Here is a 26,836-nt window from a genome sequence, read left to right as displayed (position 1 = left end):
TCAACAAACATGTGCTGGACACGATGTCCCCTCACCATCTGTCCCTCATTCCCCCTGAATTTTGCTTGGTGGCCTATAGGGCTCCAGGGAGCAGCTTTAACCCCAGACTCCAAAGGAACAGAGTCAGCTTTAGACAGTAGCCAACTCTGACAAGGGCAGAGTAGAGAGAGAATGCGAAGTCTTGGTGACTTAACTGAGGAGCTGGATCAGCCCTTGCCTGAAGCCAGTCCTTCTGAAAGTTTCATTTCTGTAAAGCCATTATAGTCCTTTTACTAGTTTAAGTGATGATTTCTATTATCTGCAAGTCAAAGCAGCAAGAAAAAGCAAAAGAATAAAGGAAAAAATTAATGAGAGGGCACGTCATCCCCGCAGATTCATTTAACCCAGGTGACAGTCCCATGTGTGCATATATTTCCTCCAGCCTTCTTGCACCTGTAAGAAAAAGAGAACTTTCTTCCCGAGACAACACCCTCCCCTCCTCCTCCAGAAACTGGTTCCATTAATTATCCCACTTTCTCTCTTGTATGTTTGATCTTGCCTCCCTAGCGGATTTCTCCTCCTACCTTCAAACATTCTCAGGTCTCCCCAGACCCCGAAGCTTTCTCAGCACCTCCTGAAGCTGCAGGCCCACCTCTTCCTTTTACCTCCAGTCCTCTCCATGGAATCACTGATCCACCGCCTCTATGGTGGATATTCGTGGGAGGCTCATGACCCAGAAGAGATGGGTGACCCTGGTCCCCGCTGCCTGTTCTGCGCAAGGTGTGGCCACATGGATCCAGGGTTCAGCACTGGCCACCCAGGTTCTCAGGGCCCATGGGGAGCTGGACACCGAGGGCATCATCCGTCAGAACTTCTCCTGCAGAGAGAACCTCTCTGTGTTCAAGATGTAGCTCCCTCATCCAGGAGGGCTCAGGCCATCAGCCCCGTCCCAGGCACCCCTAGTCCCGCCAACCAGGTGGGATGTGGCAGGGCCTGGCTGGGTGCCAGCAGCAGGGAAGAGCCAGAGGGACTGAAAGGCTCACTCTGGGGCCTTGGGTCCTGGGAGTAGGCGAGGAGGCCACCAGGCTGAGCTCGAGCTCCTGCCCCTCCGCGACAGAGGCAGAGGCCTCTATTTTGGAAACACTGTTTTCATACTCTTTGGTTTTTCTCTAAATGTGTTCTTGATGCTCCCATAGATGAAGCCTGATCCCTGCAGGAGATGTCAGACCAACGGCTAATGCGATGCTCGGACCACAGGAAAAGGGTGTGTTTGTCCAGCCCCAAGACATCCCAAGAGTACAGGAGACAAGGTCACAGCCAGGAATCCAGCCGCTACCCCTGCCTGGAGAGTTTCTGGGGCTCCATGGGCCTAAGTGAAACCTCTTCCAGGCGTGGTGCAGGTAACTGCCCACCCAAGCAGAGAGAAGTGTGGGCGAGAAAGAGGAGATGCCAAAGGGAAGAGGGCGCAGGACAGGCGGCAGAGTCCAGGAGCAGAGCACGCTGGGTCTCCAGGCAGGCCGACACGAAGCCTCAAAGCCCAGGCCACCCCCACCTTTCCTGTCAAAAGATCCACAGCTCCAGCGGGACCACTGAGCAGAGATGGCACACCCCACACCCCGCCCCCCAGACTCATCCCCTGCACGGTCACCCCACGCAGGTGCCGCAGAGACACACACCAGTGCTGCTTTGTGGTTCCAACTGTTTTATAGTGAAATACACATAGGCTGAGCCCAAACGGCTCGGTTCAGGGGAGAAAGAAATGATGACAGCGGGTAATCCCAGGGCTCGAGGTCGCCAACACTTGGTGCGTGTGCCAGTCCATCTGCCCACCCCAGCAGGACGGTCAGGCTTGAACATCTGGAGGAGCTCTACCGAGCAGGGCAGCAGAGGAAGCCAGTCCTAGGCCCAAGAGTCCTCAGCTGAAGGGCTTCACCAGCTTCATGGCAGCATAGTTCTGGAGAGAGGGAGGGAGGAGACAGGGACGGGTGGTGACGGCTGCTGGGGAGAAGGAGCTGGGAGAGGACTCAGCCACCTGCCTGCACCTCGCACTCACCACCCCCGGCCACACTCCACACTCAACACTCCACCCTCCAGCCTCCCTGTCACACCAGCCCACACTCTCCTGGGGGGCCACAGCGCCTGAACTGCTCAATCTTCTCCCCTATCAATCAGGGCCCACTCCCAGCTTCCGCTCTGCCAAGAGGACTCTGCCCCAGCCAGGCCAGGCCCAGCACCTTCCATCAGACAGGTGGCCCAAAGGCACGGCTGGGATTCTCCCCACCCTCCTCCCAACTCCCCACACACAGGAACCCCGGGCTCGTTGGCCACCATGCTCCTGCCCCAAAAGCAAAGAGAGAGGCGAGGGCGGGGGTAGTATACAAGGATGACCCACAACACAGGCCAGCCCTGGAGACGGGTCACCCCTGATTAAGCCCTGGCTGCTGCAGGACTGACAGGAATCTCCCCTCCCCACTCCTCCCCCCAAAACCATGAAAACACATACAACACAACACAGGGCTCCTAATTGGGACAGCATGTTCCCCAGCGCCGCCCGGGAAAGCCAACTCTGGAAACAAAGCCGCCGCTCCTTCCCCGCCAGATCGCCTCCTGCCCCCCAACGCTGGCCCTGCTCCCGGCGGCCTCTTGGGGAGAGCTGGGGGGAAACAGACAGGCTGCCCTCCTGTCCCCCTCCCAGGGGAATTTCCAAGAGGGTGGGAGGTTAGGTCAACGCGGGGGAGGAGGTGGCAGCCCTGGCCCCGGGCCTCTCTCCACCAACGCCTCCGCCCCCAAAACCTGCAGGCTAGGCCAGGGGCACGGGTCTGGCACCCACCAGGTGACCAAGCCACTTGGACATGCCCAGCTTGTGGCAAAGAACTGCAGGTGAGAGCATCAGCAGCCTCAAGTCCAGGCTTCCCCTTTTGCCCCAAAGCCTTCTCCTGGGAGCCGAGCCCACACACCAGCCCTGGGAGAGAAGGCAGGGCTGGTATTTGAAGAGGACAATTCCCAGAAGATCTCAAAAGAGACGGATGCTGCTGTTGGGGACCCAGGAGACAGGGAAGAGGCTCTGCCCAGGGCCTGCTCACACGGTCTGGGGCTAAGGCTGCCCCTGAGATGAGAAAGGGTGGCAGGCTGGAAGTGACTGGAAATCTTCCCTCTGTCTCCCAGCCAGGCAGCTGGGACCTCCTTCCCCTTCCCCAGGTCCCTGAGGCCAGTCTGCTGCCCAAGCGCCTTGCAGGGTGGGGCCCGGCTGGCCAGGGGCGGGCCCAGGCATAGCCAGGAGATGGGCATTTTACTTGGGGCCTGGCCCTGCCCTCCCCTTGGCTCTTTAGCAGAAGGCTGGCTTGACATGCAGCCCCCTCCCACACAGCTCCCCTCCGCACTAACCCTCTGTTAATAGTTGTAGTTTGTCTTCTTTCACTAAGAGGGTACCCAAACCAAACAAGCCTGACCCCCATAACCCCACCCACCCCTGGGCCTAAGGCCTATTTGGCCAATGTAAGTCTTCTCGCTAAGCCTCAGAACAGTCTCAGCCTGCTCAAAGGCTGAGCCCTCAGCCTGACCCATGGCCGCCCCGGCTCTACTCCTTCCTTTGTGACTCGGGGCCCAGAAGGTGCCAGGGCCAGGGTGTCCAAACCAGAGCTCCCTCCGCTACTCCCACAGTTCATGGTACCAGGGCCTGAAGGGGATGCTCTGCGTTTTAACTGTCTTCCTCAGGAGGCTCTCTGCTGGCACCAGGCCTCGCCAGCTACGCTGGGAAAGACACTTAGGACCCCTCCTTCTCCTGGAGGACTCACAGAGCAAAGAGCTGACAGATAAGTAATCCCACTGCCCACTGTGGGGACCGTGCCCGTGGCCAGCGGCCTGGTGCTGCCCGGGGCTGTGGCCGGAACCCCAGCCTGGGAGCTGTACACAGACTGCAGCTGGTCCCTCCCCTCTCTGGGTGTCTGTTTCTTTCCATTCAAGTCAGGGTGACATGGAGTTGATCACACCGTTCCTCTACTTGTACATGGATCAGAAATTTTCATATTAAAATGTTTTAAAAATTTAGAAGACATTGATACTCAGGTATCAGCCTGGGAACCTGTGATCCCTTCAAGGTCTGAGGTTTTAGAGACGCTCAGGTGCTGCCGTGAGGACCCAGGAAGCCTGGGCAGGGGAGACAGCTCCAGATTCTCTTCCTCTGGGAGGGGCCCGCGGAGCTGGCTCAGCAGCCCCAACTCGTGCGGCCCTGGTTGCTATCTGTCAGGCGTCAGCTGGCGTCTCGGGCACTCAGCAGGGGAAAGGGGCGCAGTGTTCCCTGTGCCGGGGAGAGGCTCCTGGCGCAGCCCCTCCTCACTCACGCCCCACCCCCGCCACCCCACTACAGCAAACAAGCACACTCTCAGGCCCTCGGGTGGACACTGAGGCCCTCTCCAGGTCCTCAGCAGGCGCCCACCTCACAGACAGAGGGCCATCCCCTCTACTCTGCCATCCACACCTTCCCTTCCCCTCCTGACCAAGCTCCACACCCTCCTGCAAGTTCTCCTGCCCACGCCTGCCCAAGGGCCTCACCTTCTGCCCTGGATTACACAGCCCATCACACTGAGCACACTGTGTCTCCCCATTGAGGCCAAGAACTCAGAACTCCCCAAGGGTCTCCTACCAGACTGGGGGCCCCCAGAGTAGGGCCTGTGTCTCCTTCCTCAGGCCACAGACGCCCCAGGGACAGAGACTGCCTCTCCATCAGACACCCAGTGCACTGGAGGACATGACAGGCTCCTCTGAGGCCAGGAGCTGCTGGAGGGCAAGAGCTGCACCTCCCACAGCAGACCGGGAGCTCCCCTGAGACGGTCTGTGCCTCTACCTCGGGCCAGCTTACCGGGAAGGAGTAGACAAAGATGCCCAAGAAGAGCAGGAAGATGAAGAGAACGAAGAAGAGGATGATGGCACACCGGAACCGCCGCCACAGGATGAACTTCACAGTCTTGTACGGGGAGGTGAGCCAGAGGAAGGAGGTGTCAGGCCGCCTGCAAGGGAGATCCCCGAGGTCAGCAGGGTACCCCCACCAGCGCTGCTCCCTCTGAGCCCTGCTCCCAAACCACCCTGGCCCTCCCCAGCCAGGCCCCCAGAACCCCCAGCCTCCAGCCCCCGGCCCCTGTCCCCAGACCCAGCCCTTTGCATCAGCATCCCCTTCTCCCCTCAGCCTTTGCTACAGCATGAGCCCTGCACACACCCCTCTTCTCTCCTTGACGCTGTCAAGCCCCGCACACCCGCAGGGACCCAGTTATCAGCCACCCTGTGCAGGTCACCTTCCCTGCCGCTCTCCCCTTCCTGACCCAGGACTTGTCACAGACTAGAGACCTGGGGACTGGATGGAGCTTCGAGGGGCTCCACTTTCGCTGAGCTATGGCCCATGAGCTCCAGAGAAGCTCAGCCACAGGCCTAGATGCACATGGCTGGTCCATGGTCAGGGAAGGATGGCAGGAACTGAACCCAGAAAGGTGATTGTCTCTCACAGCCAAGAACCTCAGACCCTTCCCCTAGATCAGCTTCACAGTTCAAAGAGCAGGCAGGTTTGTGTCTCAATAATGGCCATTCTGACATTCGCTTGCATGCTGCTGGCTCTCCTGGGCCTCTCTCATCTTTCCACTCAGATCACAGCATCCTTGGGTAGGGATGCCTCCTGCTGCTCAGCCAGCCTGTGGCAGTCAGGATAGCTCTGTGATAAAGTGGGCTGTCTGTGCTAAGTCTGACTTGAGCTCAGCAGGTCGTGGGACAGGACCCAGCAAATGCAGCCCAATCACTCACACATACCCCTACCACCAACAGCCATCTTTCAGGCTCCAATAACTGTCTTCAAGGCTTCTACATCCACTGGATTGGCTTATATCCCTTATCTGGGAGGTAGGGGAGGCAGAGGCTAGGCCCCCATTTCACAGGTGGGTAAACTGAAAGACCTTTTGAAAGCCACATTGACACCACAAGAGAGCCACAGAAGCAGCTTGTTCAGGGGAAAGACCTTGGGTCAGGCTCCAAAGCCAATCAGACCAGGTGTGAGAATTTCAGCTTCACCACTTTCCTTGGAATGACCTTCTTTAATTTTGCTGTGATTATTTTCTCATTTGTAAAGTGAGGATGCTAAGATGACCCAGCAGGGAAGGCTCCACGACACAACATACACAAGCCATATGACAGCATGCTTGGCCGACAACCACCAGTTACTCCAGTGCTTGCTTATGGAATGAAGTGATGATCCCAGCCTGTTCTGGAAGGATGTCGGTCACCTGCTCCCTAACAGTGTGTAACCCGGGATGAATCACACCCTTCTCTGGGCCTCAGGACCTCTGTGTGGCTATGCAGTGGGTGCCTCCTTTACTGTGGCTACGCTTCCCAGTCCCCTTGGCCATCAGCAGTCAGGGGCTGGGCACCAACCTTGGGTCCTCAAGCTTGGGGTTCATGTTAGGTTCATCCCGGCCGTGGCCGGCTGGCCGCTCCTCATGCTCACTCTCTGTTACAATCTCCAAGGTCATCTCCAGCTTGCCCTGTGGGGACAAGGGGAACCTGGTCAGGGACACAAAGGCTCTGCACCGTGGCTTGGAGAGGAGCCAGGCCAGGACAGATGTCAAGGTCACTTTATGATTTTTTTTTGAAAAGTGATACCGGGTGATCTGATCATAAAAGTACCCATTCCGAGCAGAATGTGCAGGAACTACAGACACGTATAAAGAAAGAATACTGTCACTCCCACTTTTCCGATGTTAAGATAAGCACTCCTAATATTTTATTCATCAGACTTATTCTTCTCTGCAAGTATATGAAATACCATACTGTGTATATTTAGTTCTATAGCTTATTTCTTTCACTTAATATATTTTATTATTATATAATTATATACTCTTTTAAAGTTTGCTTTTAATGCTATAAAACATTCTATGCAATGGTTGGCCGTAATTTATTTAGTAAACTATTTTGGTTCGTTTAGGTTGCTTCCAACTCTTTGCTGATATAAAAGAATGCTGCAGCAAACACCCTAGAGCCGTAACGCTTCAGTTTAATGAGGTTATTTCTTTAGGGAAGATTTTAGAAGTGGGATAAAAGATTTCACAGGGGACAAATATTGCTAAGTTTCAGGTTATATATTACTCAATTGTTTCCTCAAGTGTAAAAGCATTAGCCTGCCGGGCAAAAGTAAATGAGGGGGGAGTCTCTCTGCATCCTCGCTAGCAATGAGCATTTCTGTTTTTAAAACATTCTGCTATAATGCATTAAAGATGTTTTCACATTTTAAAATGTTCCTTTATGTAATTACTAGGGGAAACGAACATTCTTAAAACTTTAACAGCCACTCTACTTCTTTGTGTATTATCTAGACACGCACTGCACTCATTTTTCTTTTGAGACAGTAGTGTTTCTTATTAATTGTTATAATTTGTTACACAGCATGGATATTTTATTTCAAGGGCCACTTGAGGGGTTGGCTGGCTGCCTGCTGTTTCCAGGTACAACTGACCCTTGAACCACATAGGCTTACTCATGCAGATCCATCTATACACATATTATTTCAATAAATATACAGTTGGCCCTCATTTGCAGGTTTCACTCCACAGATTCCACCAACCACGGAGGGCCAACTATGAGATTTGAGCATCCGTCGATTTTGATGTTCACGGGGCTCCTGGAACCACCCCCCCACGGATATTGAGGGACAATAATAAACTGTCATTTACTTCCCCTGCAGAGGCAGGACAGTTCCTCATGGTCCCCAGTCACACCCCTGGACAGACCTCTGGGCAGACGGAATAGTCCCTCAAGGATGGTCCCTTGTAGGGTCCTGCTTAAATGGGAGCGGCATGATGCCTGTCCTCTTCCAGAAGTCTAGGACAAAGGGGAACCCAGGACACAGATCACTGTGAAGGCCAAAGAGCAGACTATAAATTAAACAGGAGCCACAGAGATTTAGGCACCCTTGATTTAAACAGGCTTCACTGGGATACAACCCTCAAGGAGAGGAAGGCTGGAAGGGAGAGGGACAGGTCTTGGAACACAGACAGGGAGGGCAAGAGAGGGAGAGGAACACGCCTGCGCCTGTGATTTCTATGGAGGAGTCACTCCCACGTCTCCACCGGCCAGATGGAGCTGACTCACCGCCAGCATCTTCTTCTCCCCGTCATCCGCCACACAGGGCCACCAGCCCTTCACTGTTTTCTGTTCAAAAAGAGACACGAACCACTCTGGGTGGAAAGTGTCTTCCAGCTGGTCCACGGAGCACTTCTCGGCTGTCTTGGCGGGCTTGGGCATGTGATTGAGGTCCAGCTGCAGAGAGCCTGAGGCAAAGAAGGGTGCTTTAGCCAGGCTTTCTCAGTCACTGCCAGCCTAGGACCACCCTGTGGCTCAAACTCCACTCTCCATCCACCACCTCTCATTCCATCTGTTCAGCTTCCCATCCATCTGTTCATGCATCCATATGCCCACTGCTGCTGCTGCTGCTGCTGCTAAGCCACTTCAGTCGTGTCCAACTCTGTGTGACCCCATAGACGGAAGCCCACCAGGCTCCCCCGTCCCTGGGATTGCCCACTAATCTGCCCTTATTGATTCGCCCTTAACAGAGCTTCCCAACTGCTCAATTATTCATCTTACTATACTTAGTATACTAGCCTATAAAGTATAGTATACTATCCTATAGTATATATATATAAAATCTTAGTATACTTACTCTATAGTATAGTATCTTAGTATACTATACTACACTTACTATTCAAATCCACTCCTTCACCCATTGTCGACAACCATCATCCATCAACTTTTAAGCTGTTTTTAGAGCAGTTTTTTTATATATGTGATAAAATTTGTTATTTTAACCATTTTCAAATGTATACTTCAGTGGCATTAATTACATTCACAACATGCTGCAACCACTCCTACTACTTATTTCTAAAAATTTTTCATCCCCCCAAACAGCAACTCTATACCCATTTAGTAATAACTCCCCCCTCCCCTCCCCTCAGCCCTGCTAAGTTCTAATCAATTGGGTTATCTGAAAAGTTCATTTCGGTTTTCCTATAAGGTCTTACTTTCTGTCTCTATGAAAAAGCCTGTTCTAGATAGTCCATGTGAGTGGGATCATAAAGTTTTTCCTTTTGTATCTGGCTTTTTTCACTTGGCATAATTAGTTCTCCAGATTCATCCGTGTTGTAGCATGTATCAGTACTTCATTACATTTTATAGTTGAATAATATTCCATGGTGTGTATATACCACATTTTGTTTGTCCGTCTATCTACTGATGGACACTTGGGTTGTTTCCACCTTTTGATTCTTGTGAATAATGTTGCTATGGACACCGGTGTGCAGTGTCAGTCCCAGTTTTTAGTCCTTTTGGGTACGTAACCAGGAGTAAAACTGCTAGCTCTTATGTTTAGCTTTTTGAGGAACCGCTCAACTTTTTTCCAAGCAGCTGCACCATTTTACATTCATGCCACCAATACGCAAGTGTTCCAATTTCTCCACATCCTCTCCAACACTTGTTATTTCCCTTTTTTGTTTTTGTTCTTGCTTTTAGATAGATACAAGTGTTATCTCATCGTAGTTCGTTCATCTGCCCATGGAGTTATCCATACAGCTATCTTTCCTTACTGCTTCATCTGCTCATCTATTTTATCCCTCTTCACCCAGAATAGATCCATCTCTTGGGTTAAGCTACATGAAAATTCTGATATTCAATTATCTTTGATGTATAAAAACAGTAATTTCATGTGGTTTTACCTAATCCAATTTCAACAACACAACGAAATCAGTGGGACTGGAGCACAGGTTACTAAGGGATTAAGTGAGAGAAATAAATCTAAAACACATTTTCTGAGGCCAAATTAAAGAAATTTTTGAATACCACACAAAGGAGATTAGACTATTTTTCAGTGGAATGCTCAGTTACTGCAAGGATTCAGTGACTGCATCTATTTTTGTAGTTTTTTTCTTTCCCGTCCTCCCTTTAATATTTGTATCCCTCGATAGCTCACATTTGCTGAACACTGTATCTCCATTAATCAGCTTATTATTCCATCCAACAGTTGCTCAACTCCGTATCAGCATTAATCCATGCACCCATCTGCACATCTCTCCATCCCTCAACTACAGACGAATGTTTACTTCTCATTTTAAATATGGTCTCAATATAATATTAAGTAAAAATCAGGACATTAAATCATATATATAGTCTATTATTACATTAAATCTATATATAAATTATATTAATATATATTATATATTAAACAATATACAGGATATCTACATAAACCATATACACTATAGCATGTATACTCTACATGTATATCTACATATATGTGTGTGTTAGTTGCTCAGTTGTGTCTGACTCTTTGCGACCCCATGGACTGTATCCACCAGGCTGCTCTGTCCATGTAATTCTCCAGGCAAGAATACTGGAGTGGGTTGCCATTCCCTTCTCCAGGGGATCTTCCTAATTCAGGTATTGAACCCAGGTTTCCTGCATTGCAGGCAGATTCTTTACCATCTGAGCCACCAAGGAAGCCCACATATATCATATATATCTACATATATACTATATACACATATATAGTATATCTGCTGCTGCTGCTACGTCGCTTCAGTCATGTCCAACTCTGTGCGACCCCATAGACAGCAGCCCACCAGGCATCCCCGTCCCTGGGATTCTCCAGGCAAGGGTACTGGAGTGGGTTGCCATTGCCTTATCCAGATATAGTATATCTGCATAAGGTTTATACATATATATAACATATATATAGTATAGTGTATATATAGTCTATCTACATAAAGTAAACTATATATACACAGATAGTATATCTACATAAAGTTATACATAAAGACTATAAGGTAACACAGGATTATCTCTTGATGGCAAAATTTCTAGATCTTAACTATTACTTTTAAAATAAAAGCAATAAATATTCAAAAGAAGTAAAATATGTAATTAGAAAATACATTATGAAGAGGGAAAAGGAAATGTCTTAATAATGCTGCAAGCTGCTAAAAGAGTAGATCTTAAAATTTCTCTTCACAAGAAAAAAAATTAGCTATGCAGCTTATTGTGCTGATACTTTCACAATAGAGACAAACATCATTAAAAGAAATCTGTGGAGTTTAAAAGTAGCAGTTTTAGTGGCTTTATTTTTTAAAACAAAATGATCCTATTTAATTTTATATTGAACACCATTGTTTCATTCAATAGAATGCAGTTTCTGTTTGTCTTATTAAAATTGGTTTTCTGTGTACATCTATGGCTGATTCACGTCAATGTATGGCAAAACCACAATACTGTAAAGTAATTAGCCTCCAATTAAAATTAATTAATTAATTAAAAAATAAAATGAGAAAAAAAATGGTTTTATAAAACCTCATCCCATAAAGGCAAGAATGATAGATGGATACTAAAAAAAAATTTTTAGTCTGCAAGCAAAAGAGGTTCTATAAAAAATTAAAAAGCAATTGAAAATGGTGAAATTATTTATAATGTGTCCTTACTATATGAAAACCTCTGATAATCAACAATAAAAGAGGAACATCCCAAAACCATGAAAAAGAAAATAACAACAATATAGATAATAAACATGTTTTTAAAGTTCTACCTTACAAGTAAAGAAGAAACACAAAGAAAGATAAAAACGAGGTGTCATATTGGCATTTTTTTTTAATAACACTTTTAGCAAAAGTTTAAGGAAAATAGTGCCCTTGGGCAAATATAGAACAGATGATAATATAAAAATGTAAAATCTATCTAGAGGGCAATTGAACAAAACGTTTCAAAAACCACTCTAAGACTAAAAATCTGCTTCTTAAAATTTAGGGAAGATATGCACAAATGGTCCAAAGATGTAAGCCTAGGCTGTCACTCACACAGGAGAGCCTGGGAATGAGCTGAGAGTGCGTGGAGGCGGGGCCAGTGAGACAGGAGAGGTGCCGCCTGTGCAGCGGGCCATCGGGTGGACGCTAAGTACCATGATGCAGACGCAAATGGTAACTCAACTGTCAGTTGGAACATTCTTAATATATTGTTTCCCACAAAATCAAGATCTAAAATAGTATGTGTAACATAAACTCATTTTGCTATCTCTACCCACTCTAGTACTCTTGCCTGGAGAGTCCCACGGACAGAGGAGCCTGGTAGGCTATAGTCCACGGGGTCACAAAGAGTCGGACACAACTGAGCAACTTCACTTTCACTTTTCACACCATACATACATGTGCATATATATGTATAAAATACACATATAGGGCTTCCCCGGTGGTCCAGTGGTTAAGAAGCCACGCCAATGCAGAGGACACAGGTTTGATCCCTGGTCCACGCAGACCCCACCTGCAGCAGAGCAGCTAAGTAAGCTGCGTGGGTCACAGCTATTGAAGCCCATGTGTCCTACAGCAGTGCTCCACAAAAAGAGAAGCCGTTGCAAAGAGAAGTTCACGCACCGCAGCAAAGGGTAGCCCCCACTCCCCGCAACCAGAGAAAGCCCATGCACAGCAACAAAGATCCAGTGCAGCCAAAAAATAAAATAAATAATTGACAATTTTTTTTAATTTTTGGAAAAATATGCATAGAACACGTATTTGCTTCTTTAAGAAATAATATACCCCAAAGTACTAGTGGAGGTTATCTCTGGGTAGTGAGATTATAATAAAACAGGAAAGGGAGGTTTCTAATGTGGCTACAGGAATTATGCAATAAGTAAAAGAACAAAAGTCCAACTTGGTGCTGTAATGCTAACACCCTGAATCTTTTACAGTGATGCCACGGTGCAGTCCTCAGTCCTCCAGGTGCAGGGGACCAGGCTGGCTGTGGGGGGACGTCGGGTGAAGAGCAGCCTGAGGGGCTGGAAGCCCTCTCCCCATTCCTGCTGGGGCTGCTCCTCAGAATGTCCTCTGTGGTGGGGGCAGGGTGGGGGGGGGAGGGCCAAGAGCTCAGCTAATCCTGCAATCAAGAGCCACCCAAGGAGGGCTCCAGTGATTCATCCAAGCCTGCCCTGCTCCTAGGTGGCAAAGCAGAACTGGAACCCAGGACTCCTGACCTCCTGGAAGGCCTTTTTCACAGGCTCACTATTTTACTGAGGTGAAACTCACATAATAAAGTGCACCATTGTAACCACTTTAAAGTGTTCAACTCAGTGGCTTCTAGTATATTCCCAGAGTTGATCGACCACTATCTAATTTCAGAATATTTTCATCATCCCTAAAAGACACATCGTACCCACCTCTCTTCCCAGTCCCCAGTGACCACTTTCTGCCTCTGTGGATTACGTATTGTGGACATTTCCTATGAAGGAGTCATACAATATTTGTCCTTTCGTGTCTGACTTCTTTTACTTGGTATGTTTTCACGGTTCATGCATGGTGTACCATGAGTCAGGATTTCACTTCTCTCGTGGCTGAATAGCATCCCATTGTATGGATGCACCACAACTTTCCAGAGGCCAGACAGCTAGTGACAGCCAGCCCCTGCCCACACTGGCTTCACCCTGTGCTCCCCTCTCTTCCTTCCTTGGGTCCCACCATCCAACACGGCCCACCGTTCAATGCCACCTCTGCCGGCAGGCCACCCTGCTGGCCACTCTGATCCCCGTGGCACTACTCTCTGTCACCAGCCTCACTCAGCACCATGGACCAGTGAGTGTGAGCTCCCTGATCCTCCTGCCAGCCCTGCCGAAAGGCCCTAGAGACACACACATGCACAGCAGGGACTCTGGGACACGCTGATAGGCAGAATGGTAGACTGGAAATGGTGCTCACCCAGAAAGTCATCAAAGGAGAATTTGTCATTGTCCCAGATCTGGAATACCACTCGTGCGGGGATCTTGCTCTCTGTCTTGTCCAGCCTCCAGAAAGCATCCTGGCCCAGAGGAGAAGTAGAGAAGGAAGCAGGGGAACAGGATTAGAGAAGGGCAGTGGTCCCTTCCTGCCTGGAGGACTGCCTGGAGGAGGCAGTGTAGGGGGACATCCCTGAGGGACTTGCCAGAGTCAGGTCCTGGCAAGAAGACTGCTGAGACCCCAGAGGGCAGTGTTCACTTGATATAAAGTAGTTCCTTTAACGCTCACAATTCCATGAGTCAAGGTTTTCATTCCTGTCTTACAGATGATGAAACAACGGCTTGAAGAAGTGAAGAATTTGCCTAGGCTCTGACAGCTAATAAAAACATTAATATTGCATTTCTTATACACCAGCCCCTTTCCACTATAAAATCATTTATCCTTCCAATGACCTATGGGAGAGATACTATCCTTACAGCTGAGGAAATCAGTTCAGCTCAGTTCAGTTGAGTTGCTCAGTCGTGTCCGACTCTTTGCAACCCCATGAATCACAGCATGCCAGGCCTCCCTGTCCATCACCAACTCCCGGAGTTCACTCAAACTCATGTCCATCAAGTCAGTGATGCCATCCAGCCATCTCATCCTCTGTTGTCCCCTTCTCCTCCTGCCCCCAATCCCTCCCAGCATCAGAGTCTTTTCCAGTGAGTCAACTCTTCTCGTGAGGTGGCCAAAGTATTAGAGTTTCAGATTCAGCATCAGTCCTTCCAATGAACACCCAGGATTGATCTCCTTTAGAATGGACTGGTTGGATCTCCTTGCAGTCCAAGGGACTCTCAAGAGTCTTCTCCAGCACCACAGTTCAAAAGCATCAATTCTTCAGCGATCAGCTTTCTTCACAGTCCAACTCTCACATCCATACATGACCACTGGAAAAACCATAGCCTTGACTAGACGGACCTTTGTTGGTAAAGCAATGTCTCTGCTTTTTAATATGCTATGTAGGTTGGTCACAGCAAGTAATTTATCCAAGTCACCCAGTTAGGGAGTGGTGAGCTGGATTCCAACCCAGGCAGTCAGGTTCCAGGGTTCCACTCTCATCTCTTAATCATGTTCTACCAGAGTGATCTTGGGAACAGGGTGGGCCGGCTGAGAACCTGGAGGGCTCCCAAAGGAACTGGCACTGAGAAGCCCACCTGCATCTCCAAGGGCTCACCCCAGGGCAGAGCAAAAGCCCCAGTTAGGTGGGGGGAAGACAGGAAGGCCACCAGCCCATTGTTCCCCCGCCTCCCCCTCCCTCAGGCCAACCAGGCTGGACTAGCATCGTCTGGGCCTTCTCTCCACGGAGGCCTCGGGGAGCCGCTGAGCATGGGCCCTGGGCTCACTGAGGCCAGGATCCATCTCTGGGCCCAGTCACACTCAACCCAAAGGCCTGTCCCTGGGGCCTTCCTGCTCACACCTGTTCTCTGTCCTCTGTAGCTTCACCCAAGTGGGTAGCAAGGAGAGGAAACATTCTGACCACATCCTGCTGATGGTGGGTGCCAGGTCACAGCAGGGGTCGGGACCCAATCTCAAGGGCACAGGCTCCACAGGAGTCGGGGAGCACTGCTGACCACCCAGGGTTTGTCTGGGCCCAGGTGCCCTATACATACAGCCTTGGTGGCCACTCCAGATCACACAGACCCCACAGAGCTCCCGCAGCAGCGCCCCCTGAGGATCCATCACCTTGCGAAGCAGCCGGTTACAGCCTGGACTGCCGGCGGGTTGGGGAAGGGGCTCAGGTCCCCACCTGGCCCCTCGCCCCCGGCCCGCATCTGCTGCCTCCCCTACTCCGGGCTCCAGCCCCCCTGCAGGTGCCTCCCTCCTCTGGCGGGGCTTTTATGGCCAGCTCCACAGGCCTGCCTGCACAGGCCGCCAGCCTCCCCCATGCCTCTGGCCGGCCCAGTTTATGGGCTCAGTAATGAGCCAGAGGTTCAAACGGCCCCTGGTGGGAGCAGCTGGGCTGGGGCTCCAGCCTGGGGAATGGCCCCCCAGGTCCCGGGCACTCATTATGCTCCCAGTCTGGGCCCTTTTACTAGCTGTTTATTTGCAGGGTGGGTGCCTGACGCGCAGGCAGGCCCCGGTGGGTGTGCTGGGCTCCAGGTGGGGAGCCGGCCGGGGCAACCAGCGGTGGTTCAAAGCCGCCGGATGAAAGGAGACCTTGTACTTTATGACAGTCTCGTCTGGTTAATGGGGTCCCTGGAGGGCCTGCCTGCCAGAGGCCCTGAACCCCTCAGCAGAGGGCTGGCTCTGCAGCAAGACCAGGACACCCAGAGGCTGTGCGGTGCCCCTGCACTCCCCCCAGCAGACTCAGTCCCCCAGCCCAGACCAGCTAATTGGGGCCCCACTGCGGGCACGTCTCCCCCTGCCTCCCAGGGTCTTTTCTCCCAGAGGGACCCGTTGGCCCTCTCAGGTCAAACCAGTTACTCCCTCCCTTTCCTGGTTGACTGCGGAACCCTTTGACTGTTTCCAATCTCCTCTCCTGACCTCTGCCACCCCTCACTCCAGCTGCCCTCTCCAGAGCCTGGCACCACGCAGGTGGCAGTCCCTCAGCCTTCCCCACCCACCGTGAGCCTCCCCAGACCTCTCTTCCTCCTCCCCACTTAGCATCCCTCCCGGCCTTCTCATTCTCTCAAGACCAACCTGGCCTGCAGGGCATTGGGCCAACCGGTCCCTTCCCTCAGCCCGTCTTACTCTGGAGCTCCACCGTGACTCAGACTCCCTCCTTCTCTGCTCCCTGCTCATGACTAAAGGGCAGAAGTGAAAGCCCACTGTTGCCAGAACGGAGCCACCTCAAACTCTTTATCAGCAACCTCCCTGGGCTCTCAGAACTGCCGGGTGCCCTCTAGTAGGTCTCTCTCTTCCCTTTCTCTCCCTTGCTCAGTGTAATAGCCGCTTCCAGCCTTTTTCATTTCTCAGTCACCTGCCACAACACCAGGAGAAAGTAGAAGCCTCTGCATCCTGCAACGCCTTGTCCCCATCTCCACCTGTCACAACAGAGAGGTGGTCCGGCCTCCCATGTGAGCAGGCCGATCGGTTCCCCAGCCACAGCTCGCCCCATGGAGGGCTTGGTGAGCATGGGCAGTGGCCTGCCAGAGGCCCCCATTTCTCATCCTCTCTGTCCACAGCAAGGACAGGTGCTGTTTGTTTGACTTGGAGCTCGCCCCCAGCAGATGCAGCATTTGCTGTGTTAGGAAAATGTCTTTCAATAGACAAACACACTGAGCAAAGGCAAACAAGATGAAACCTACAAACATGCTAGGCTTTCCTTGACCGTACAGCATCCAGGGCTTACTACTCTCTGCTTTCTAGTAGGCACTAGGCAGCAATCCCCAGGTGAAAGAATTCATTCAGCCTTATTTAGCACTTATTTCTTTTGCTTAATCGTTTCAGAATGTTCACTGGAACATTCCAGTTTCTCTGAAGTGCAGCGCTGTGTGTTGGGTTGGGAAGGGGTCATGGCAGCCGAGGTACACTGCCATATTTCCCTTCCTGAAGCCACATAGCCACTCAGGACAGAAAGAGGAGTCATAGAAGTTTGCCTCCGTGACAAGAAGAAGCCGGACACCACCTCTGGAAGGAAGAAGGACCCTCAGAATCTCAAGTCCAGACGGGCATTCACCCGGTCAATCAAGCAGGTGAGCACCTCCAAGAGAAACAGATTCTAGGTGGGAGGTGTGGTTAGAGGCTCCAGCAGAGGGGCCCACCACCTCCGGGCAGCCACTTCCCGTGGCATCCTCCTCACTATGCTCTGGGGGCTGCTCCCTCAGAGCAGGCCCAGGGCCACCACCTGCCTCAGGAGGAAAGAGTTTATGACCCAGATGAGGCCTAAACTAGGAGATGCGGACCTACAAAGAGCTGAGAGCTCTGGAGCAGCCCCTTGACCCCAGCTGATGCACCGGGCGGACCTCCCCAGGCCTGAGGGACCAGCCTGGAAGGCATCCCAGGCCCCAGACACAGAAATGGGAGAAAGGGGGAAGCAGTGGAAACTTGGCTAAGCAGTATCTGATCCCATCAACAAGTTGATCTCAGGCCAGCCCAGCCCTCTGGGGCCAGCCTCCCTAGGTGGTACCCTACCCCCACCCTCTGATGACCTTGCTGAGTTTCCCTACAGTGTCCTCCCCACTCTGATACCAAGGCCCTCCCCGCTAGTTGAATTGTTAGGATTTGAACCTAAGTTACGTATAACAATGGGGGCCTTGCGGGGTGGGGTGGCGGTGGGGTGGCAGCAATGCTCATGATGGAAAAGGTGGCGGCCAAGGAAGGAGGGGCGTGGAGGCCCTGGTGGTGGTGGTGGTGACGGTGGCGGTGATGGGACAGCCGTGGGTGTCATGCCATGATGGCAGATGTGGGCGGGACAGGCTGAGGATATGACAGTGACACAGCTGTAACAGGTGGTGTGGTCAGGCTGATAGCTGGCAGCCCTGCGACCAACATCACTGGGAACAGGGATGACACTCACCTTCTTGGAGACGGTGCAGACTTGCTCAGCAGGCAGGTAGTCAAAAGGGAAAACGAACCTCCAGTTAAAGTTGCCTTCACCTCCCAGGGACCGATAATGTACATCTGTCTTTTGCTTGTGTTCTTCAAAGCCAACCATCCAACTAGAAATACACATTTGAGAGAACATAGCTAACTGAGGTTTCTACCACAATATGCATCCTCAACTTAAGGAATTAAGCAGGTCATTGAACTTGTAAATGAGAGGAAAAATAAATCCCAAGAAATCTCCACAGTATACCAAATGTGCCATAAATTTCACAATATTCCAATTTCTCTCTTGAGCGGCATTCTCAAACCTTATAAGTTCAACCCAAATATTAGCATGGAAGAAGACATCTGGTGGGGGTCAACTCCCCAGAGGCAGAGACGACTTCCATAAGACTGCCTTTGCTTTCCTGTTCTCCCCTTTCCCCACACCAGAGTGCCCCCTTTCCCGACTGATCACCACCCTCATGGGAGCAGAGGTGATACCCTGGAGCTGGGACGGGTGGAAAGAAGGGTGACCACCCACCCTTTCACGTAAATGTCGCTCATCTTCTCCCCGGTGATGCTGAGGTCATCCAGGATCACATCCTTGGTGTTCCAGATAATACAACGCAGGAAAAACCTGCAGGGAAAATGACTCAAATCCACACGGATTCCCAGCAAGGGTGGGCGGACCTTGACCAAGAACCCAAGAAGTCTGCTCACCCAAGACTGCTGCTTGCCTGGCTGGACACTTGGTCATGTTGACACAGAAGTGGCGCCTGAGTGGCAAAAAGCCCAGCCCAAGAACCACCTCCTGGTCCCACCCACAGCAACCACCCCCCACCCTGCTCAGCCCTGAGCCCAGGCCACATCAGTCACCTTCTGGCTCTCCGTGGGGTGATGTTGAAGGGAGGTCCCGGCCGCCCCAGGGCCTTCGGAAACAGGTCGACCCACATTTGCAGCTTCCCCTGGAAACGGAGACATGACCCTGGTCTCCAGCCACCCTTTTCACTCAACCAACATCTCCCAACCGCCTGCTCTGCACTGGATACTTGGAACACAGGACAGAGGAGACTCGGGCCTGCATGGCGAGGCTCAGCATCCAGCAGGGGAGGTGCCTTCAGTGGGACCACAGGGCCAACAACAGGGCTGAGCCCACCGCCCCACTGGCCAGGGACTTGGGGAGTGCCTGGGGGTCAGGGGTCGGGGTCAGGGCAGCTCCCTGGGGATGGGGATGTTCGCTGGGTCTCACCCTGCCAGGTGGGAAAGAGTAGGGGGCACTCTGACCTTGGAATGGTGGACACAGTTGTAGAGGGTCAGAGAGTGTGGTTTGGTCATAGGGGCTCAGAGGGTTTCCAGACAGGAAACCATTCTACCTGCCACCCTTCAGCTCGTGCCCTCTTTGCGAGCAGCTGTTACCTCTGGCCCCATCTTACAGGAGGAGGAGAAGGGACTGACCTAACGTCTGCTCACGTGAGCATGAAAGAGCTAACATTTCAACACCTGCAGTGCCACTCTGGGTGGCTGGTCGCCATGCCACCACGGGAAGGAGGACTCAGCTCCAAAGAGCAGACAGGATGTTCTCTGCTGTGCACAGAGGCACCTGTACGGCTGCATCACCCCGTCTCAGCCTGTAAGCCCTTCCCTCCTCTTCTTCCTCCAAGCCCCAGCCCTGAGCTCACTCCCTCCAGGAAGCCCTCCTGTGTCAGCCAAGGTCTGCTGTCCCTCTGCTCACCCTCCCTCTGCCTGGGAGGACTCCCCTGACCTTCCTGGTGGCTGCTTTGCCTCTCTGTCACAGGGTTGACTTGTCTGAACTCCCTACAAGCCCAGCACAGGGCCGGCCTTCTGGGGTGTCGCTGACTGATGGTAGGGGAGGACAGCCTGGCCAGGCTGAAACACTGGGGCTTCAGCATGACTCATGGGCAGCCAGAGGCTCAGCCTACATGGGGACGGAGGAGGCAGCTCATTCCCCGGGCCCCAAGGCCCGCAGATAGCCCGGGAAGGCCAGGCTCAAGGCGGCTCTCTCATAGGCCAACAGTGCTCAGTGGTAACTGCCCAGATCAGAAAAATATGGCAAGGAGGGGTCAGCCAAATCCCGAGGTCTCCACTGGTGCTTCTGAGGTATCCATGCCGTCCTTGGGGCGGGGGAGCTGAGGGTTAGGGGCTCTGGGGCTGAGGGTGAGGTCCTACCTGCTCGATGTCTGGCTGCAGGGGGCTGTAGAGAGGCCGGGACTCCACATGCTCGGGGATCAGGCCCTGCTGCTGGAGGATGTGCAAGGCCAGACGCTCCTCCACCGGGCCCAGGTGCGGGTTTGGGACCCTGCCAGCCTCTAACCCCAGGAAGAAGATGAAAAACACTGCCAGGACTGAGTGAGCAGGAAATGGCAGGGGTGCCTGGGGGCCTTGGGAAGCCACTAACCCCACAGCCTCACCCCAAACCCAGATGCACTTCTTCTGGCCCTCACATCTCACTCTCTGTAGCGGGAATCTCACTGTCCACAGGCTCCAGGCTTAAAATCCAGATTTCCCATTGCCATCACCTCCTCCAAGCATCTTCTTCTGTAAGCTGTTCTTATAAATTCTCCCCACCCTCCAAAGCCCACCACTTCCAGGAAGCCCCTCTAGACTGCTCTCAGCTCTGAGGTTCTTCAAGCTCTTTTGCCAGATAAAGCATCTAAGTGCTCTCAGTACTATTCTCTGGTTCATGCAATCTCTTTGATTAGTAGCAGTAGCTAAAATAATAGCAATAACAGAGAACACATTTAAATCAAGAGCCAGGCACTGTTCTTCATAGATATTAAAGGTTTGATCCTCAAAGTAACGCTAACAGGGAAGTGCTATTATTAGCCCCATTTCACAGGTGACAGACAAGAAGCACCAGGCAGTCACACAACTGGCCAGCAGGGTGGCTGAGATCACACCCTCATTAGGAAAGGTGTGTAACTGGGTGTGAACACCCCCCTCCCCTGCGTGCTTCCAGGTGTAGCTCTACCTGTCAGGGGATGGGTCACGAACTGGTACTGGGGATGGGGTGTTTCTAACCCTGAGAAGGCTGGCTGATGAGCCAGCAACATGAACTTGGAGCCCCCATGACAGAGACCTGACTGAGAGTAGGAGGGTCCCCGTGTGTCTATACACATGTACACACACAGGTATGTGCACTCAGGCGTGCCCATGTTCACTAGCACAGATTCTAACACCATACACACACACACACACACACACACACACACACACACACGGTCATCCATCAAACCTGCCCTACCCAGTTTAATAGGTGCCACTAAGGAAGCAGCATAGCATTGCAGGAGGACCACTGGGCCAGGAACCTGGTTCTGCCCCTAAAGGGTTGGGTGACTGTGGGGAGGTTGTTAACCACTCTTGGTCTGAACGGCCTCATCTGCAAAAACAGGCAGAATTCTGGCTTTCTGGCTTTCTTTTCCTATGAATTTATGACCATGAGCCCGGGTCCCTGTGCTTAAGCTGCTCACAGACTAGCAGAAGGAAATGAGACCACCCCTAAAACAGATGCGTGTTCTACAGGCAAAGAGAACGGGGGTGGGGTTAGGGCCTAATGGAAAGGAGCCTGACTCAGCCGTGACCTCGGAGAAGCAGAGAGACAGAAGAGGGTGTGCTGGGGATGGGGAGCCAGAGCCTCATTCCCCGTTTACAACCGCAGCACCAGCTCTGACATCAAACATCGCCGAAACCAGCAGGAGGCGAGGGGCCAGCTGGGCCTGTAAACACCTCCGGGGAGTCTGAGCTGCTCCGGGTGGGCCTTGCAGGCCTCTGAGCATCTCAGACATGCAGGGAGCACACGGCGGCACCCTAGGCATGAGCACTAGACAGACCCAAAGCATCAGGCAAGATGAGGGCGACAGGACTTCCTGCCACCCTGTGGATGTATCAGGTGCAGGAGCTGTGACTAGGGGCTCGGAAGGTACCGTCAAGGTCAAACTGGCATGCTAGCGTGATTCAAGTAGAAAATCTTCTCAGCGGTGGGCTGCACCCAATCTCTGACCAGTCTGACCACCGAAAGCCAGAAGCAGCCCAATCCCAACCATGACCCTGACCCTGGCTTCAGACACCCACCTCATCCTCCCCTCAGACAGGCCCCAACCTGGCCGCAGGCTGAACTCTGATGAACCCCCAACCCTGGCCCCAGCTCTGACCTCTAACCTTCACAATGGTGTTCCAGGTAAGCACTGGTCCCAAGAAGACCAAGGGCAAGTTTAGTCCATCTGTGCTGCCCTGGAGACCCCAGACCACACTGTGCGGGTGCGGGTCTTGTCCGGTGGATATTTCCAAGCCCCTTTATGACAGGAGAGGACCCATAAGAGAGAAGGCATTGGAGGGAGAGCTCACCTATTTCTTCGATGGTGTATTCTTTATCCTGAAACACCACGCGGTCTGTCCGGTACACGGGGGCCTTGACTCGGTGCTGCTGGCAGAACAGGTGGAGGAGCTGAGAGGGGCGGAGCTGATCCCTCCACTGGTTGGGTCCAGAGCTGATGCCCAAGCAAAACACAGAGATGAGACCCTCCAGGAACTGACGGGGCAGAGGGGGTGTGCGGTGGCCTATGTGCCCACAAACATGGCATCAGTCGCCATCTCTGTGACCATGGGCACCCCATGTGATTCTTCATCATGACTGGGGAGCCCATTTCACACACAGAGAGACTGGGACCCAGAGACAAATTGACTCCTTTACACGTGCATGGGATCCAATTTCCAGATTTAGAGACTCAGACCCAGACAAGAAGTTGGCAGGAAGTGAGTGAGGACTGTAGGGCCCAGCCAGGCTCTGTGACCCATCCCGCTGTCTGCCTCCCTTCTCCGTCCCCTCTCCAGGCACCTCGATGGTGCCTTAAGGAGAACTGTAACGCCATGATGAAGCGCTGGGTTCTTAGAGTCAGATAAGCAGCTTCAAATCCTAACCCCACCACTTACAAACCTGGGCCTCGGTGTCCATATCTATGGAGTGGGGATGAGACCGGGGCTGACTGACAGAGTGTGTGTGCCGGGCTAGGATCAGGCCGGCACACAGTCAGCGCTCAGCCCACAGTCAGAGAAGCAGCCAGCCCCGTGCACTCACACGCAGTAGGTCTGGGGGAGTCCACAGCGGGCCCCGAACTTGGACAGCAGCCTGTTCTCCAGATCAATGACCGTCTCCCCAATTTTTTCATCCTTGGAGAGGAGGTCATAGTCATAGAGGGTGACCTTCAGGTCCTTCTCCAGAGGCAGAGTGCAGGTCAGCTCAAACATCCTGCGAGGAAGGAGGGGGGACGTCATGACAACACCAGCTCCCAGGGGTCATCGGACACAGCAGGACCTCAAGGGGGTGGCCAGGTTGGAGCACAGGCTGGAAAGCCATCCCTGGCCTCCTCCTCTTGCAGGACTGGCCTCAGTCCACCCTCCTCAGACCTTCCACCACTCTCACAGCACACCACCCTCAGCACTCCCGATGTGGGGCTTGTCTCAGTGTGTGTGTGTGTGGTTCTCCCAAATAATCAGCAGATGCCTGCCTGATGGACCACAGAATGGATGGATGAACTGGGTTCATTCACAAGGTTAAAGTTTCCTAGGACTTTCCTCAGAGAAGGCGATGGCACCCCACTCCAGTACTCTTGCCTGGAAAATCCCATGGGCAGAGGAGCCTGGTAGGCTGCAGTCAATGGGGTTGTGAAGAGTTGGACACGACTGAGCGACTTCACTTTCACTTTTCACTTTCACACATTGGAGAAGGAAATGACAGCCCACTCCAGTGTTCTTGCCTGGAGAATCCCAGGGACAGGGAGCCTGGTGGGCTGCCGCCTATGGGGTCACACAGAGTCGGACACAACTGAAGCGACTTAGCAGCAGCAGCAGCAGCAGGACTTTCCTGGTGGTTCAGTGGTTAAGAATCCACCTTGCAATACGGAGGACTTGAGTTTCATCCCTGGTTAGGGAACTAAGGTCCCACACGTGGTGGAGCAATTAAGCGCATGTGCTGCAACCCCTAAAGCCCACACACCATAACTAGGAGTACGCATGCCTCAAGGAAAGATCCTGCATGATGCAAGGGAGATCATGATGCAGCCACATAAATAATTAAAATTTTAATGAGTTTTCCCACCAGGACAAGATGTGAAACTCCAGAGCGAGGTGCCAGAGCTCTGGAATTTACCAAGGGCGTGGCCTGGGATCCACTTTCGGGACTCTTGGGGCTTCTCCACTGCTTCTAGAGCAGGATGGGAAGGGGACTTGTGAAGAGATCTCTCTGGAGAGAGACCCACCTCCCACGGAGGTCAAGTGTGGAAGTGCTATCCCTTCTCCCCTGAAATGACCTCCCTTTAGGAGGGAGACACAGCCTGGCACCCGAGTTGTGCTTGATGAAGCGCAAGCAGCTAGTGGCAGACAGGAGGTGCGGTGTGTCTGGGAGGAGCTGTGTGCCTGTCCTGGCTGGGCACAGAGCTGCAGTGTAGGGGGTTGCCTGAAGCCCAACCCATGGGACATGGAGCCCTAATGGTGAGAGGCTGTGGGGAGATGCATCTGAGAATGGGTGGGTGGGTGAGAGGGAGATGCCAGCTAAAGGGACACGGCACCTGCCACATCCCAGGAGCTATGTTAGGAGGGCCTGGTGGGGGTGGGAGGGCTCTGGAAAGCACCCACAAGAGACCAAGCATCTGCCACCCAAAGGGTGTCAGACGAGCAAAGTTTGCACTTGAGATGGGCCCCTGCTCTCCCACATCTCCCTTGTCCTGGCCCTGCAAGAACAGCGGGGGCAGCTAGAGGGGGAGGCAACTGGGCCAAGCCCCTCCTCCCCTCTGCACATCCCTGCCCAAGGTGTATATGCTGTGGCCAAGGTGGACCCTCCAGCCGTCTCCGCGCTCCTGACAACACATGAACGCGCATCCTGGTCACCACCTGGAGACAGTGGGTCTCCAGCAAAGTGGGCTGTCTGAGCCCGAGCAGGAAAGCGGCCTGTGCCATGGTTTCCACTCAGGCAGTGAGGACGATCACCCCACAGAGCAAATGTTTATAGGAAACTGGTAGATAAAACCAGAGTTGTCTTTGATTATGTCCCATGCCTAAGGCCAGTCAGCACGTGGGTGATAGGAACAAAGCGCTCCTGCTGTGGACTGGGGGAGGCTTGAACCACAGACAGAGCAGGTGATCATGGTCTGGGGCAGATGGCAAACGGCGAGGGAGAGGCGCATTCTACACTCACGCTCCCGCCTTGCCTTGGGCCCTGTGTGGTCTCCTCAGCCTGGGGCCCCATGCCGGCCACGCACACCAAACAGGGTTCCTCTCTCACGCCTGCCATCCTCCCCGCAGCCCCTCCTTCCAGTTCCAGCTAGGCGGTGACTCATCATTGGCCAGGGCTGTATCCCCTCCAAAAAAGGCGTGACACTGGTTCATGAATCCAGTGTGCTGCTTGACAATATCAGTACATGCCTTCTCCAACAGGTGCTAGAGAAACAGCTGCCAACCTCTCTCAAGATTCTCTTTTCTATATATAGGACTTCCCAGGCAAGAATACTGGAGTAGGTTGCTATTTCCTTCTCCAGGGGATCTTCCCAACCCCGGGATCAAACCCACCTCCTGCATTGGCAGGTGGGTTCTTTACCGCCGGGCCACCAGGGAAGCCCCCTGACTTAAGCAGGCTCGCATGCAAACAGCAAGCAGGTCAGAATGGCTGGGAGCTAGTCCCTGCAATGAGCACTGCTCCCTTCCTCATTCTTAGACTTTAGGAAGTATTTCACTCCCTTAAGTCCACGAAATTCTACTATCTGCCACAAAAGAACAAGGAACAATAAAAGAAGATAATTACTGAATACAATAGGAATCCTGATCTAGATCCTAAAACAGTGACAGGACATTCATGGGGAAATTGGCAAAATCCTAATAAAGGGTTCAGTTCAGTTCAGTTCAGTTCAGTCGCTCAGTCGTGTCCGACTCTCCGCGACCCCATGAATCACAGCACGCCAGGCAATAAAGGGTAGAGTTTAGTTAATAGTAATGCAGTAATATCAATTTCTTAATTTTGATACATGTTAGGTAAGATGTTAATGGTGAGGGAAATTGAGTGATGGGTATATGAAAACTGTACTATCTTTGCAATTTTCCTGTAAATCTAAAATTATTCCAAAGTGAAAGCTGATCTAAAAAAAAGAGAATAAGGAGCAAATGCATGCTTTGGCTTTCCATTTAGATTTCTGATCTTTGAGGTAACTGTTTAACTAGGAGCTTCTGCAAGGGCTTAAGGAAGAGCTAGCTGAGGTTACACCCCCACAGACATGCAAGATTTAGGGAACAAAGCTTTGCTCCAGGAGACAGGGACTTCCCAGCAGCAGCCACATCTCTCCCCTGGGCTGTGGGTTATTCCAGACTGGCACCTCCACCCCAAACCCCAAGTCACTCCAACTTACTTTCCAAATACAGGCTCCAGAGTGCAAGGGATGTAGTTGTCCTGGTCACTCACCGATTTCTTCCCTATGGAGATCTTGATGTAAGGATCACACTGCAGGAAGAGAAGGAAACACCAGTGAAATCACCTTCCCAACACGTCTCTGAGGCTCCTTCGCTGCTCTGCTCTCAAA

The 26,836-nt window shown here is 52.2% G+C and overlaps 1 protein-coding gene across 17 annotated transcripts in view; it reads right to left on the bottom strand.

Annotated features, from left to right (window-relative positions):
• Positions 1 to 1,669: 1,669 nt before the first annotated feature.
• The window catches only part of DYSF (dysferlin), a 229,666-nt gene continuing 204,499 nt past the window's right edge, over positions 1,670 to 26,836 (bottom strand). For all 17 annotated transcript variants that reach the window (XM_055400236.2, XM_055400240.2, XM_055400242.2 and 14 more), the window contains 12 exons: positions 26,666 to 26,757; positions 23,350 to 23,520; positions 22,620 to 22,762; positions 20,445 to 20,584; positions 19,134 to 19,222; positions 18,799 to 18,894; positions 18,247 to 18,388; positions 13,731 to 13,830; positions 8,104 to 8,282; positions 6,391 to 6,500; positions 4,838 to 4,985; positions 1,670 to 1,933 (listed from right to left, as the gene is read on the bottom strand). In XM_055400236.2, coding sequence (XP_055256211.2) covers positions 1,895 to 1,933; positions 4,838 to 4,985; positions 6,391 to 6,500; positions 8,104 to 8,282; positions 13,731 to 13,830; positions 18,247 to 18,388; positions 18,799 to 18,894; positions 19,134 to 19,222; positions 20,445 to 20,584; positions 22,620 to 22,762; positions 23,350 to 23,520; positions 26,666 to 26,757 — 1,449 coding nt within the window. In that variant the 3' untranslated portion in view covers positions 1,670 to 1,894. The remainder of the gene's footprint in view (positions 1,934 to 4,837; positions 4,986 to 6,390; positions 6,501 to 8,103; positions 8,283 to 13,730; positions 13,831 to 18,246; positions 18,389 to 18,798; positions 18,895 to 19,133; positions 19,223 to 20,444; positions 20,585 to 22,619; positions 22,763 to 23,349; positions 23,521 to 26,665; positions 26,758 to 26,836) is intronic.

The sequence above is a fragment of the Moschus berezovskii genome, chromosome 11, assembly GCF_049115385.1.
Source record: "Moschus berezovskii isolate FMDL1 chromosome 11, NW_MosBer_1.0, whole genome shotgun sequence".
In the NCBI taxonomy this organism is placed as follows: domain Eukaryota; kingdom Metazoa; phylum Chordata; class Mammalia; order Artiodactyla; family Moschidae; genus Moschus; species Moschus berezovskii.
This window is presented reverse-complemented; position numbering and strand designations above follow the sequence as displayed.